The following is a 16,350-nucleotide window of genomic DNA, read 5'->3' as shown; positions in this document are numbered from 1 at the left end:
ATGCTGTCTGGGAAGCCAAGATGCGCATAAATTCTAAAAGTGTGCATAAAAACAATTATGCACTCTCAATTGGGGTGGATCATTTTTTTATCCAACAAGAAGATATAAGCATGATTTAATCGCTCGATGCGCAACAAAACCTGACTTTAACTCAACAGAGGATGTGATTAGATAGCTGGGCTAATTAGCAGGCCAATTTCATTGCACAGCATCTCAAATGTTGGTTTGGCTATTCTCAAATGCCTGCGCAAAAGGTTTCATGTGGTATTCCAATTTTGTGCATAAGTTAAATTCTCAACTTTGGATAAAAACATAGCTGTAGACTGTTCATAGCTACAACTGCTCAAAGGTGAGAGATCTCAATATGAACTCCTATTATTTCTGGTCAAATTATAATAAGACCAAATGATCTGAGCTACGCTATTCACAATAATGTTTTAGGTCTGTACTTTTACTGTATGTCTACAATTGTCTCATTTGTGTCTACAAAAGAGCAACCCGTGAGAAATAAGATTTGTAATTTAGACACAGTGCACTAATTCATGTAAAATCATAATACAATGTTTTGTAAAATAATACATTCGAAAGAGATCTCCTGGTGTAAGAATCGATTTCAGATTTTTTATAATGTTGAAATATTTCTTTTTTGTGTGTGGTGCATTTTGTTGTATCTACAGTATTTTCACATCTAAGAAGGTATCTACAAAAAACTAAATAAAACAACAACGCTATTTTGGTGGAAATGGTTTATCGTGGTCCATTTGTGTGGATTTCTCACCTGAAACTCATCTTTGATCTGGCTGGAGTTGGTCTGAGGGTCCAGTCTGCTGATGTTGTAGTAGATGGCTCTGAATTCGCACACTGGGATAGCCGTGTTCCCACACAAACACGCTTCCAGAATGGCATCATGCACAAACACATACTGCTCCTGCAGAGAGAGAGAGAGAGAGAGAGAGAGAGAGAGAGAGAGAGAGAGAGAGAGAGAGAGAGAGAGAGAGAGAGAGAGAGAGAGAGAGAGAGAGAGAGAGAGAGAGAGAGAGAGATAGAGAGAGAGAGAGAGAGAGAGAGAGAGATCAACACTTGGTACAGTCTTAATAATAAGAGATGCTAATATCACGGTGCTTATGAAATTTAGTACCATGGTGTGTGTGTCTTAGTGTGTATGATACGGAAGCACTATGTTTTATGAATCATGTCTTGTGCTTGGTGTCCAACATTTTCTAGTTTGCCTTGTTGTTTATCTGCTGTGAGTTGTTTTAAATTGTAATAATATTTCACAATATTACTGTTTACATATGCATACAGTATGTGTGTGCGCTACAAATATATTTGAATATTATTTAATCAGTTTTAAAAAGTAATGCAACTTCTAGATTTACAAGTCAACCATTTTGAAAGCACTTTTAATTATCTCACTGATTCTAAATGACTGCAGCTGCTGGTAGGTCATATGAGAAAACCTCCCTTTGGCATTTTAGTACTACTTTTTTAATGATAAAAACAATAATCACAGTTCTAAAATAATTAAGGGTTTGATTTAAACTTTTACATCTTCAAACCAGCCAGTGTACATAATTCATGAACATCCAAACACATACGTTTCAGAAGCCCAAACTCGAGCTGAGAGTGAATGCCGCACAGCATCATTGCAAATCATCAGGGAAATATGGAGTCGATACCCCTCACAAACGTTCGTGTGGAGCAGTGCATGAACATTGATGCATGAACCGCAGTTTTCTGAAGGGGACTCCTGCCTCAGGGACGTTTTATATTGATTTAAGCATTGCAACTTCTGATGCTAAAGTCCTGCGGCGACAGCAGCATCCCTCGAAACTGCTTCAACTGCTGCCTTAAAAATGAGATCAAGGGGGCTAATATTAAACTCCTTCCTAAACCCCAGCCCCACATATTGGCCCGAATTATCCATATTTTAGCTCAACAATGCCTCCGGCTTAAAGGTTTGAATGCTAATGTAGGCCTTTGATCCACGCTAAGCTACAGTCAAGCTGAGCTGACCTCTCGTACCTATTACTCCATAACCTGGTGAGCACTTCTGCAGAGGTCTGAGGACAAAAGACGAGGAAAAAGCCTTTTAAAAGATTAATTGCAGTGTGTTGTGTCTGTGGAGGATTATCTTTGAATGGAGCTGCAGGCTGACACAAAGTGCCTCCCAGAAGCCATTATCACCGCCACTGTGTTTAGTGTTAGCCCTTTAAAAGCATGCTGTCCTCACAGCAAAAACCTGTAATATTTGAATAGAGCGAATAAAACAGCTTGTTGATTTGATGTAGTATGTGATTTAGTAATTTATTATTATAAATGATTTATAATAATAGTACATTTTATATTAATAAAAGTAATCAAATATATCCAAAATGTTATATTATTTATAATAATAGTCATTTGTTATTAGACATAGGCTAATAATAATTATAATAATTGTCCTAAATAATAATTTGTACAACAGTAAGAAGGTTTGAAAATCAAGGCTTAAAGAGTTTTTAAACAGTTAACACTAGTGTCAAAATATGAAAAGTAAATTAATTAATAAATAAATGTATTAATTTATACTTACAGTGTATAATTATTGCTTTGTTGCATTTTTAAACAGTGCAATACTCATTTTCATCCACCACTAGGGGGCGTGAATTTAAATTCCATTATTGAGTAAATTCTGCCTGTCATGGTCAAGGCAATTTCATGTTTCAGGCTGTTTTGATGTTATAGTGTGTGGATTAATGTAGGGAAAAGAAAGGTTATCTAAGATTTAAGTTGAAAATAGATGGCTTCAATATCATCTTCACAGACTGGAGAGCTTAATAAAAGGCTATGCGAGTAAGCGAGTGAGGTTGCAACTGAGTGTTGAAAGCAACACATTAAGTAACACTTTTTTTTTAAACAAGTACCACAACTTTCTTTGTTTTCCCATTTATTGATTGGCAGCTCTCCTGTCCTCATGTTGAGATAAATCAGGAGTAAATGCAGAGGCGTTGTGCGAGCTGTGTGAACATGAGGATTATTGTAGTTCTGTACTAAATGTGAGCAGGCATTCACTCATCTCACTCAAACTGAATAAAAACAGTGACATGCAAACTGAGAATATTACACAAACCTGCAATAATTAAATATGTTAACTTACAAAAATATACTGTATATTTATTAAATTTATTTAATAAATGTATTAAAACGTATGTATTTAATCTCACTTTATTATCCAATGTGTTTGCTGCTGACTTTTTAAAAAAGTAACTAAGTAACGTAATTAGTTACTTTATTTGGGATTAACACAATATTGTAATTGCGCATTACTTTTAAAAGTAACTTTCCCCAACACTGGTGACTGAAAAGTACAATAGTGACACAGGATAGTAAATGACTGCATTAGTGAGACTGAGTTTAGTGAGTGAATAAGTAAGAAAGTGAACGAATTATTAATTTAGCAAATGATTAAATAATTCAATGAGTGAGTATCTAAACACATTCTGGCTGCCTGAACGACAAACTCTGCGGTGAAGTTGTACAGGGTCATGTAAGATACATGGTGTTGTTCAGGGCTGTAGGGCTGCTCACCTCAGTCTGGACCATGTTGACTCTCTGTGAGCGCAGCTCTCTGATGCAGTTGAAGATGTCCACAACACCCTCACTCTCTGCCATGTCCAACATAATGTCCACTGCAATGAAACAGCCCGTTCTTCCAGCTCCAGCACTGCGGAAATTACAGAAGGATGAGATTCTCTGCATGATAACCTTCCACCAGCTCCATGTCTGATGGTAGACTACACCGTGATGGAGAGGACAGATATAAATTCTCATTTTAAAATATGAAATGAAAAGACAACTTAATACATGTATATTAAATTATATAAACTATATAAATTAATATTAAGACAGTATTAATAAATAACTAAATGAATTTAATAATTCATTCGTTGTTATTATAGCTGAAAAGCAAAAATGCATTTGGTTTGATGTCATGGTGGAGACTTTCCATTGAATACTGTGGTTTTATTTTCTATCAATGAAAATTTCCACAAAAATATTGAGCAGCACAACTGTGTTTAACATTAATAATACTAAGAAATGATTTTTGAGCAGCAAATCGGCATATTAGAAGTAATGGTAATGATGCTGAAAATTCAGCTTTCTTTCATAGGAATAAATTACATTTTAAAATATATTACAACAAAAACCAGTTCATTTAAATAATATTATAAGTAATAATATTTCACAGTATTACTATTTTTACTGTATTTTTGATTAAATAAATACAGCTTTGGTGAGATTAAGAGACTACTTTCAAAAACATTAAAACACCTTAATGTTTCCAAACTTTTAACCGGAAGTGTATATACACTATATACACACACACAATTGTTCAAAAGTATGGGATCAGTAAGATATTTTTTCATAGAAAATAATACTTTTATTCAGCAAGGATGCATTAAATTGATTAAAAGTGACACAAAGACATTATAATGTTATACCTAACCTACAGAAAATTATTTAGCATTTTTTTTTTTTCATAAAGGCATGTTATAGCATTCTTCTCGCAGGAACTGCTGGTCTCCACAATCTACGCAATTTAAGATTTTACTATGCTTCTGGGGACATTCGGTCCTCACAACATGGATGAAACCTGACCCACACACACACAACACATTCATAAGGCGGAGATTTCTGCTAGGATCCAAATGTTAGGTGTTACGAAAACAAGGTTCTGGCAGACCAAGATGCTTGTGTGTGAGAGAGAGCATTTGGACAGAAGATGTGCTATCAGTCACTCCAAAACGACTCTCACACACACACACACAAATACAGAGCAGCTCCACGGTGCCACAGATTGGCCGTCACTCACAGTGATTAATGGTGCGAGTGGTAAACAACTGACAGAAAGAAAGCAAGGGACGGAGAGGGAAAGAGACAGGGAGGATGTCCTTTACATCTCACATCTTCAGTCACTCATTCACTATTATTATCATCCCCGAATTGCCATAAGATACAAAGTGTTCATTAGTTCAATGTGCCAAAAAATCTTTACACAATCAATCTAAACTTAATATTTATTTGCTTGTGTTCCTTTTTAAGGAATAATACCTAAAATGTTCTGTCATTTACTCAGCCTCATGTTTTAAATCTGTAAGACTTTCTTTCTTCAGTGGAACACAAAAGGAGATGTTTAGTAGAATGTCTTGGCTGCTCTTTCACATACGTTTAAGTAAATGACAGACACTATCAAGCGGCAAAAATGACAACAGAGCTTCATTAAAGCACCATAACAGTAGTCCATATCACTCATAAGTCTTTAGAAGTCATATGACAGGTTCTTGTTACAGTCCAAAATGTAACATTATTCACTGGTAATCTTCCCCTCTGTAAATCTTACATTTTAAATGCACTTTCGTAGAGTTGAGTTAAATATGGCACATCAGTTTGTTGGGTCAGGTTTAATACAGTGACCAACATTATTGGTTCTCAAAATACCTCATTATTGACATCAAACCTGTTGTGAGCAGCCAAGACATTCTGCTAAAACTCCTTTAGTGTTCCTCAGAAATAAAGACGGTGCGTAACGTTCTGAAAAACTTGCTTGAATCAAAATCTTAATCTCTGCACCAGGAGCACTTGACACTTGAGCTAATCTGTTCTGGAAGTTTCTTCGTCACATCTGCTTCGTCTCCGGCATTGCAAGGCCGACTGCAAATTTACACTGCCACTTCACAGTCTCCTGCTGTCACCTTTCATTCCCAAACCTTCTTCCCAAACGGCTCCCAATTACTCCCCACAATTGCGTTTCTATCTATCCATGCATCCATGTTGCGGACAGATTAATGGGTGAGTGTCTATCCATGTGCCGAAACGTCCAACATTTGTGAATGTGTCAGCTCATGAATATGTGTGAAAATCTCCCTGGGTTCTTTTCCTGTTACATGTAAAATTAGTTATAATAAATAATTTATTTTATTTATGGGCGCCTTTCAAGACACTCAAGGACACCTTACAAATAATAAGATACATGAACAATAAATAGAAAAAGAAATGAATACAAAAAAGCTATATCAAACAAGCTATTCTGTGTCAGATGAGCATGTACCTGTCGAGCAACCATTTTTACCAATAATTTAGAAAGAAAACGTAAATTAGAAATGGGTCGAAAATGTTCTGGGTAATTATGATCCGCACCAGGTTTCTTAAGTTTGGGAGTTATAGCTGCTACTTTAAGGGATGAAGGAATAATACCAGTATTAAGGGAAGAATGTATGATTTGAGTTATTCCAGATAGGAATAGGATCAATAGGACTGTTCTTCTGGACTGCCAAACATTTGAGATAAAATAAATGTGTTTCATTAAATACAGTTAATGAAATCAATTAATTTACCTAATTTCACATTAAAACCAGTTCCACTTTGTTCTGATCTTTTACTAAATACTCATGGGAATAAAATAGCAGCAGTATCTGTGTCCAACACAAACACAACTATCCTGTACTCATACTCTCGTTTATCAGTAAATGATGGAGAAGACCTTCTGAAGAGCAATGTTTGTCAGGCGCTATTTAACATCATGGAAGCTTAACACAAATAAAATATCATCTACCAGAAAATGAAAACACTTGTGGGTGGCAATGTTATTTTTATATAATTTATATACTACAGTAGTACTTATTATATTACAGTATATAATATTTTGAATTACCTTTTTTTAATATATTTTCATTTTAGTTTAAGTTTTAGGAAATGTGTAATGTGCTTTTTCATTCTTATTAGTTTGTTTTCATTTATATTTCTTTCTTGCTTTAATTCATTGTACATTTTTTGAGATTTACTCATTTTAGTACTTAAATTTACACTTAAACAAGACATTTGTATATTTTTATCAAGACATATATATATATATTTTTTTAATTAATTATTTTTTATATGTAATGAAATCCATAATAAAAATGACAGTTTATGACATCACCTTGAAGATCAGCCTAAACAAACCTAACTCATTTAAAATTATAACTGGATTTTTGTAGCAGCCACTGAAAGGCCTCAGAGTGTATGTCTAATTTAAATAATCAATGGATTTCTCGTTGTACATTCATAATCACACTGTTAGCCCAACCTTACACCATACTTTGAACTTACAGTAAATGTATGTAAGAAAAGTGACAAAAAAAAATAAAAAAATAAATAAAAATCAAGATAAGAGCACACCTGCAGTGCACAGCGATGGGCCCTGCGTCTGGAGGATTGAGGAACTTGACCTGGCGGATGAAGCCCAGCAGGCCTGTGGCGTAGCAGGGAACGCCGTGATCGGGCCAGCTGGTGAAATGGAACTGCCGGATTTCCCGGATCTCGTGGTGACCCTTCTGCAAACAAGAGCATGTGGTGAGCTTAATATCTACAGGTGTCATCAACTGAAGGTAACAGGTATGTGATAATGGTGGAAGATGGGTAGGATTACGACACCCAATAAGTGCAAGTCAATAAAAATGTGGTATATTTTGCAGTGTATATAGTGTAAATGCCAAGCAAGGCTTAACAATATGGAATAAAAAAATAAATAAAATATATATATATATATAAATAAATAAAGAAATAAATAGATAAAGAAATAAATAAACAAACAAAAACAAAAAAATAAAATTTCAAAAATTAAATAAATTTATTAAAATAAATTTATAGTTGAGCCCTCTTATAATTAAGGTATCATGACGTCAATATGACACTGTAACTTAGTTCCCCAAAATGAGAGTAGACAATGCGCTGAAAAGTCAGTCAGGGCCTCATGGTCAGTGTTTGAACCACAGCACAACAGTACACATGTGGTTCGATCTGTGCGAGCGCTGAGGCTTTTCCACACACAGTGTTGTGTTACAGTAGAAACCTTTTCCCATTACTTCCTTACTAGCACTTAATGCTCTGATAAGCTTTTAATTATAATTTGGGTTTGAGAGCGGCGTAATCCATGCCTGGAGGTGCTGATACCACCAAGCGAGGACCCATGTAGCCGTTAAATGCAGCTTGTGTGCATTAGTGTGTGTGTCTGAAGAGTCGTAACTGAGCTGCTATAGATGACGAGAAGTACTGAAAGCCGGAAAAAAAAAAAAGAGAAGACGCTCTAATGTCCAACACTTGGGGATGAATTGCATACCTAGACACACAAGGACACTCAAGAATGAGTTAGCGTTATTTTTCCTCCCCCCAAATAAATAAATTAATACAAATAAATAATATTTCACTTCAAGAAAATTATAAAAATGTTATTAACTGTCATTAAAATAATGACACAATGCAAAAAAAAAAAACTTAATGCAAATTACAATTTATAAAATATAATATACGTATAAACACACTTAAAAAGGTCTATACATATGAAATACACTTAAATCCTTAATAAAATAACTTTTCAATTAATTATTATTATTTGGTATGCAATGTGACCCAGACATGTTTTCGTTAGATTTAAAGAGAAATTTCGAGGGAGAAAATTTTTCTCTGGAGAAATATCTGAGAATCAGAGATTTAAGCAAAAGTCCCCATTTGATATCCAGAAAACATCTCTAGTCATTTTCTGCTCACACTCATTATGAAGCACAACTATGTGCTGAGAGGAGGATGTACCCTAACAACTCTTTTTCAAAGTTGAGGAAGCGTTTGAGAGGCAGCAGCCTCGTGAGACAGATGGATTGAGTGATTTAAGAAAGTTGCTGATGACATGCTGTTCCATACCGCGCTCTCCCCCTCAAAAACGACTCTCAGACACTAATTTCACCCACTATCAAAGCTTCCCTACATCTGTTCTGTTTGGATTACAACATTCAACAACAAAACTCTACCGTTCCTAAGAGCTTTCTTTGCGATTTACTTTCATTGCAAAATATTGTCTGTTGGCTTTTGTTGAGATCTTGTAAAGTTTGTTTGTTAAAACATCGTGGTTAGGTTTTTTTTTTCTTCAATTTATGCAGATCTGACATCAAGCTGTTCCTGTATAATAATAACAATAAAAGTGATTGAGTGAGAGATGCATTATGAGCTTAAACACAAGCTGATGGTTCATATGGTATGGATGAACATAAGTCTGGATGAGGAGATGCATGCAGAGAGTGCTGAAAAGTTTTTATTTCTGAATGTACTTGCGGAACAAAATGTATGAGTTTTCATATTTTGAATCAAGTTGATTTTTCCTATCCCATTGGCAGTTTTAATAAAAAAAAAAAAAGGTTATATATATATATATATATATATATATATAAAATTCTAATATTTTCTTTTTAAATAATCTATTTTGTTCTCTTCTATAAAATTGCATATTAAATTACATACAGGCACTATATTATCAAACAGTCTCCCTAGAATTTCCATTTTGCAAAATTCCATTTGGGAAGCATTTGTTTAAAATAAACTGAGAACACCTGAGCAATGAAAGAGCAACCTCTGAGCAAATTGAGAGACATTTCTTTTGTATGGAGTACAGATGGAGGATGGGTTTTTACCTTCTGAACAGTAAAAGTCCTGATCACATATTCTGCAAGAGGCTCCGTTTCGATCAGCGTCACTTTGATGTCTCCGTACACCTCGGTTTCGTCAGGCCAATACCGCACACATTTCACCTTTACGGACACATAGACACCCACATGTACACATTATAACACAACACCTGCATCTTAATTTGTTTCGGTATTACTCTATTTTACAGCAAGGTCTAAGTCAAGTCGGCATTTGCAGAAACAAGTCCCTGATGACATTTGAAAACACAGAGAGGTGTAATTGGCCACCTGTCAGAGAGGATGTTATCTCTGAATGAACAACCCCTGTGGTCCGAGTTCACTGGAGCCAATCATTGAACACCGCTCAATTATACTCATTGTGACATCAAATGGCTCTCGTTGGGGATATTGTGAAGGACTTGTGAACCTAATTGTGCTCCATTTTAGGATGTCCTCCAAAATGCTTGACTCACTCGTTTAAAGTTCCCCTTGTATATACAGAAACATCCTTCTATATGATTTCCGCTTGCATTTACAATAATTGGTAGATCATTCACACAAACTACACTGTAAAAAAATATATGATCAGTAAGTTATGACAACATATGTTTTTACATTGCTTTAACAATTTTTTTTGTCATTTCATGTAATTTACCTTAAAATGACTTAAACATCCAAGTTGATTGTACTTAAAAATTCAAGGCAGCAACCTTTTTTTGTTTGCCGTTTAAATGTGCCATATTTTGTGGGATGGAACCCACAACTTTGACATTGATTGCTATGCTTTATTCTTTGAGATACAGAAACATATTGCACGTTTGCATTGATTTCTTGCTGCTACTTCTAAATTACATTGCGCAAACATGCACCTACCTCACAGATTTATATATTTGCGTGTTGTATTTAATGTCGACACACTCAGTTTAACTGCTAGACCGTAGTTAAATGTGTAGCAATTGGAGGAGCACTTTGTAAATAACATTCTTAATCCTGTGATATTTATTAAGGAAAGAGATAATTACAAGAACCCTACCCTGCCCACTTCCACCAGGTTGGTTACCATGACGATACTGGCAGAATTCTCTTGCCAAATCATCCTCCAGAAATCCCTCACGGTCTCCTGCATGGGGCCTACAAGAGAGGAGGAGGGACAAATTTAGAAGCAAACCACCACCAAGATCACGCAACACTCACAAATCAACTAGAAATAAGATGCAATGTTTCTTTATGGATTCACAAACAGTCCCTGAGGGAAACAGTAGTTCATGCTAGTATATCCTGGGTTGATCTTTCTGGTGACCAATACAGTTGAAGTTAATTAAGCAGCATGGTGGAATACAGCACACTAACAGTGAAAGCTACTTCAAAACTAATCTAGTTAGTAATTTGCATTTTTACAGTTGTACTATAAAATCTAATTAATTTTAATAACTCATTTTTTAGTTGCAGATGCACTAACTCCAGTTAAACTATACTTAAACTAGTAAGCTACATTGACAAACACTACCTACTCTGATACTATTAAAGTGGGCAATATCTTTTTAAATATGAAATATTAAAAACAGATGACAAAAGGATCTCAATTAGGGTGACATTTTACTTAATTTACACTAAATACAACTAATAGAAGCAGAGTAAGCATTCAAAACCCAACATAATAGCTGCGTCCCAATTCAGAGGCTGCATCCTTCGAAGGCCGATTGCGTCACTGCGGCTCGGCGAAGGCTGTCCCAATTCAATGGCTCCTTCAAATGCGTCCTTTGTTTCCAGTGCGTTGAAGGATAACACAGATGGATCCTTCGCAGCCTTGCCTAACCCAGAATTCATTGTGCGCCAGAGACGACAGGATGTTTTTGAGAGAAATTGCCAAATTACACTTTTAAACGCAAGTATTGGGTTTCAGCTTACTCAAATATTGACTCATATCTTACTAAGATGAGATTATATATAATTTATACTCTTTATTATATAGAAATGGACCATGGTGAACATATTTTGACAGTTTGAACCCTGTTTTGTTTTCAGACAGTTTAATATAACTTTCAAAAAAGTCCAGTACAAATGTTACTGCCACTCATCAGTGACAGCTGTCACAGTTGCTAGGCCACAAGAACAATTCTCCATAGGCTAAATCGTCCCATTTAACAACGCTGAGTCCGACCTTCATGGCCCTCGAAGGATACAGCCTCTGAATTGGGACACAGCTATAGTCTTTTAAATGGGTCATGAGACATCAAATGTGCCTTGATCTTTTGACAAATAAGATGTCTTTGTACCAATTCAAACATCCTCCTCATTATAAACAAAGTTTATTTAATCAAGCTCTGAAAACGGCTTGTTTTGATATTTGGGGATCTGTGACATCACACGGGCAAATTCATTTGCATTTGACTGTCATCAGGGAAAGACATTGACAAATCCATTCATCAATCATACATCATTGCAACATAGGCCCCACCCACTGTTATTCAGTCGCTTAATGGCTGACATTTGCCTCCACTGGATGTGAGCGTTGTGTCGCGTCACGTCAAAAGAAAATAGAAAACATTATAATCACTGAAGCTGTCTACAATGGATACAGTATACAGATGCGCGTTCAGTTTCTAAAATACTCCATGCACTTGAGTCTGTCGACAGCAGGACAAATGGAAGAGTGAAAGAACGTTCGCTTTGACGTGTCCATTTTAAACAGCTCGTTCGCATCTCTGTACAGACTGTTGGAAATAAGTGAATGCTTTAATCTAGGATGTTCTAATTAATCATATTTTTACTTTGGATATATCAACATAGATTTGCAGATTGCGTTCATGTCAGAAGAGTTCTCTTGGTTTTGTTAATTACCTTGTGTGGCTATGTAGTGCCTTGGTCTGTGGTAGCCCTGGGAAACAGAATGAAAAAGGAAGATGAAAATTATTCAAATGAAACTAATTTCTCTACCTGCTCAAACCACATGCAACAATGAACTTGCATAAAGACTTTGTTTGAATCCAATTCAGCACTCAATGAGACATTATAATTTCACCTTTCTGATGCCTTGGGTTCATTAGCATTTTAACCACTGTGAAACAAACTGGCAACCAATGTAGCTTTGCTCCTGTCAAGCTTTTAAAGCATCGCTGCAGTTTACGACTGGGTCTGTGGTACGACGGAGAACATAATTGTTTTATTATCAGGAATAAGATTGGGTGGCCTGATTATAGCTGCTGTGGGGCGAGAAGCCTCGCACTGAAGCATATCTGCACATGTTTACTCTCCTTTTTGTAATGATCACAATCATATCGACTGTGTCTTTATGGTGTTTAGATCAAGTTAGTGGATTTAGAGGAGCCAGGGAAGCACTTTCATTCGAGATGTCGCTAGCCGTGGACATGGAGCGTAGAGTCATTTGCAGCAACTCAGAAGAGCGTTTAAGTGCAGAAATCCACTGTATCTTTTATTTGTTGTAAGTGAGGCTCTCGGAAGCGTAACGCATAAATGATGCATTAATCTATTAAGCCCTTCTTTGACAGCAAAGACTGAAGCTGTTCTGGCATTTTAAGGTGGTTACGCAAGACACATTTTAAAGGTCATTAATACTATATTCAAACTTGAAGATCATTATTTCTTTATCAGCATATACTAAGCTCGTTTGATGTTTAAGTCAACTTATATACAAGAAACAAACATATACTGTACCAGAAATCTGGATATATGAATATACAACACCATTCAAAAGTTTGGGGTTGGTGAGATTTTATATTTTTGAAAGTAAGTATCTTATGCTCACATAGTAAAAAACACAGTAAATAACAGTAATATTGTGAAATATTTTTTACAATTTAAAATAACATTTCTATTTTAATTTAAATTTTAAAATGTAATTTATTCGTGTGATGGCAAATCTGAATTTTCAGCATCATTACTCCAGTCTTCAGTGTCAATCATTCTAATATGCTGATTTGCTGCTCAAGAAACATTTCTGATTATTATCAATGTTGAAAACAGTTGTGCTGCTTAATATTTTTGTGGAATCCATCATCATTTTTTAAGGATTCTTTGATAAGTAGAAAGGATACATGAAATTTGATCAAATTTTGACATTATTTGAAGCTCAGAAAACGAACAGTTATGTCTGGGTGAACGTGATTTCACCAAGTACAACATGTTCCTTGATCAACATCTTTTTTAATCCTGGAACAACACTACTATCAACCAATCAGATTTGAGGGACAAGTTTACAGTTTATGTCAGGTTTAGGCTTGCAGCTATGGTTAGGTACTCATACATCACCTATCATTTCCCTCTGATTTAGGTTTAGGGCTTACATTTTCAGACAGGAATGTTGTTCTAGGATCAACAAAAATTGTTGATCCAGGAATATGTCTTGGCAAAATCATGGTGACCGTCATGTATGCTGAATGCAAATGTGTCATACTCACGTCTATATAGTTGGCGTTTATGTAGTCAGAGTGGGGGTCTCCCTCCAGCAGTTGCAGTCTGACACGAGTGTGATCGTCTGTGGGGTCAAATATTCACAGAAGAGCCGGTCTAAAGTTACACATACACTTTAAAGGGGAGCTACACACACATGAGCGGTCCAAGAACCACAACTCTTGTATTCACAATGTCATTTACCCATGGCGTTTTTGTTTTCCTCCAGGGTCAATCCAAACAAGGATTGTCAATTTGAGTATACCACTTTAATATAAGGCACAGTATGAGATCTATGCCAGCAATCCATTTCAACAAAAGACAACACACGTTTAATGTGATTTACCAATGGGGCCAATGAATTGTGTTTTTTGAAAAGACCTGCAAACCACAGCATCTTCTTTTTTATATATTTTAAAGCACTAGTTTCTAAGCAACTCAAGTCTGGGTGCCCCAAGTTCAGCATTGCACTCTGAATTGAAAATGAGGATCAGACAATTTTCCCCATGTACAGTTGGTCAATGATGTAATTGATTTAATTAATCCAGCACCGCCAATCTTCATCTCGTCTTCGCTATAAACACTTGACCTGCTCATGTTTAGCACGGGTACCATGCCTTTCCACCCTTGAAAGGTGAAGCTGCATGTCTTGGCAATTACGACGGCACTTCTGGAAAAGTGGAAGAGGGTGGAAACGGAAAGAGAGGAGGGGTAAAGGAAAGGTCTGACACTAGCTCCGCAAACCCGTGTGGCGTTCTGCTTTGATCACATGGAGAATGCAAATGCGCTGTTGAGGCATGTCGACTCCAAGCCAACGGATGTTCTCTGATGGCAGGCAGCTCCACAGAATCCCTCCAGATTTCTCTCCGTCTTTCAGTTTATTTCATTCCAAGGAGAAGTAGGCCCGTGTCTAGAGCTGTAAGCGGGTCGTGAAGGTTGTTTACTTTCAGACAGCCCCTCCTTCCTGTCCAAACTTGCTGCGTTTCTTATTCTATCTGCTCAAAATTCACAGGCTTATATTTTTTAACTTCACACTTTCTTTATTTGCTCCTCCTCTCTTGCTCGCCTCACAAACATCTCAGCTGTCTCTCACCGGTGCTTTGGTCTGCCTGCTGACCTCTCTGCTCCCCGAAAGGGAACATGCGTGAAGGAAGCAGAAAAGAAGGAAATTGAGGGATGCGGAAAGAGAGCGAGATGGGGCTAATTAGACGCCACCGAGTCAGTTGTCATAACAGCGAGCGCTCGGCAGGGTTCTTCTCCGCAGTGAGGGGCCAGACACAAAGCTCTAATTGGGAGAGAATGTCCAGACTACAGACGAGTGCTGTGATGCATGGGTACAGTAGCTCTGAGTCAGCCCTGCTAAACTATCCAAATGTCTGGATGATCACCTAGACGTTACAGTGACGTATGATGATGAGTAGGGTTGCGTCAAAGTTTGAACTTTGTACTCTGTGATTTTTGTACAACCTGGTACTTTTGTTTGTTTAAAAGAACCGCCCCCAAAATGTCAGCAGTCTCTTAATCAGCGCGTCCTCTCTGCTGCTCTTATATATAACCTCAGTGTGTGAGTGCATTATACACCTAAACAGCCTATTAAATCCCCGCTTGGCAGAAAAGAGTGTCAAATGGGCCAAGTGCTGTCGCACACACCTCGTGGCGTGAGAGCGAGGCACTCTAATCCAGTTTAATCCATTTCCATCCGCTCTGGGATAAGACGCTCTGCTCATGAAGTCTACCTGAGAGGGTTTAAGAAAGTAGCAGAAGTGTTTATGCGAACGCTTGAGCTTTGAGAGCTTGGTGTTAGGACAAGTGTCATCCTAATCTGAAAGAGATTCATTTCGGATGGTTAATTTGCACCAATGGCAACAAAAAGGATATATTTCCCCACATACACAGGACTTATTATTAAAGAAATTAATTTCCATCTGTTATTCGCACCATTTCGAAACCTCAGATTGTAATGAAGTGATCATATTGGTTTATATAACTAGCTAAAGGAAAGAAACATCACAAATGAGATCCATTTAAAATCTCAATTTGTTTCTCCTAGACAATAATGAGATTAAATGGAGCTCAAATAGAGACTCTTGCTGACCTTTTTCACTTTTGGAATGTTTTACTGAGAGAAAGACCCCATCTCACATATATCATCTCTTTAATATCTCAAATGCTTCTCAGGTTTTTCTCTTAAGGAAAAGGCAATTACAAGGCAGAGATTTGTTGATGGGCAGATGAAAAGTTGATACTTTTGATACTGAGCTATGAAAGAGCAACCTCTAAATATTGATGATGCCTAAATCGATTAGTCCTAATAATGTAAATAAGGTATGCATCTGACTTGGTGTTTATTCTTGGTTAAGAGCATTAATCGATGACGATAAACAAACAAACAAAACCAAGGGCATAATACACTACACTACACGGCTCATGTGAATGCTAATACTCTTGCTTTGGTCAATACATC

At 36.6% G+C, this 16,350-nt stretch overlaps 1 protein-coding gene across 16 annotated transcripts in view; it reads right to left on the bottom strand.

The window, feature by feature from the left end:
• Positions 1-16,350, bottom strand: part of ptprt (protein tyrosine phosphatase receptor type T) — a 250,044-nt gene that overhangs the window by 20,673 nt on the left and 213,021 nt on the right. For all 16 annotated transcript variants that reach the window (XM_079883834.1, XM_079883839.1, XM_079883832.1 and 13 more), the window contains 7 exons: positions 13,895-13,971; positions 12,318-12,354; positions 10,510-10,607; positions 9,483-9,599; positions 7,201-7,355; positions 3,571-3,706; positions 779-928 (listed from right to left, as the gene is read on the bottom strand). In XM_079883834.1, coding sequence (XP_079739960.1) covers positions 779-928; positions 3,571-3,706; positions 7,201-7,355; positions 9,483-9,599; positions 10,510-10,607; positions 12,318-12,354; positions 13,895-13,971 — 770 coding nt within the window. The remainder of the gene's footprint in view (positions 1-778; positions 929-3,570; positions 3,707-7,200; positions 7,356-9,482; positions 9,600-10,509; positions 10,608-12,317; positions 12,355-13,894; positions 13,972-16,350) is intronic.

Source organism: Squalius cephalus, assembly GCF_949319135.1.
Source record: "Squalius cephalus genome assembly, chromosome: 10".
In the NCBI taxonomy this organism is placed as follows: domain Eukaryota; kingdom Metazoa; phylum Chordata; class Actinopteri; order Cypriniformes; family Leuciscidae; genus Squalius; species Squalius cephalus.
This window is presented reverse-complemented; position numbering and strand designations above follow the sequence as displayed.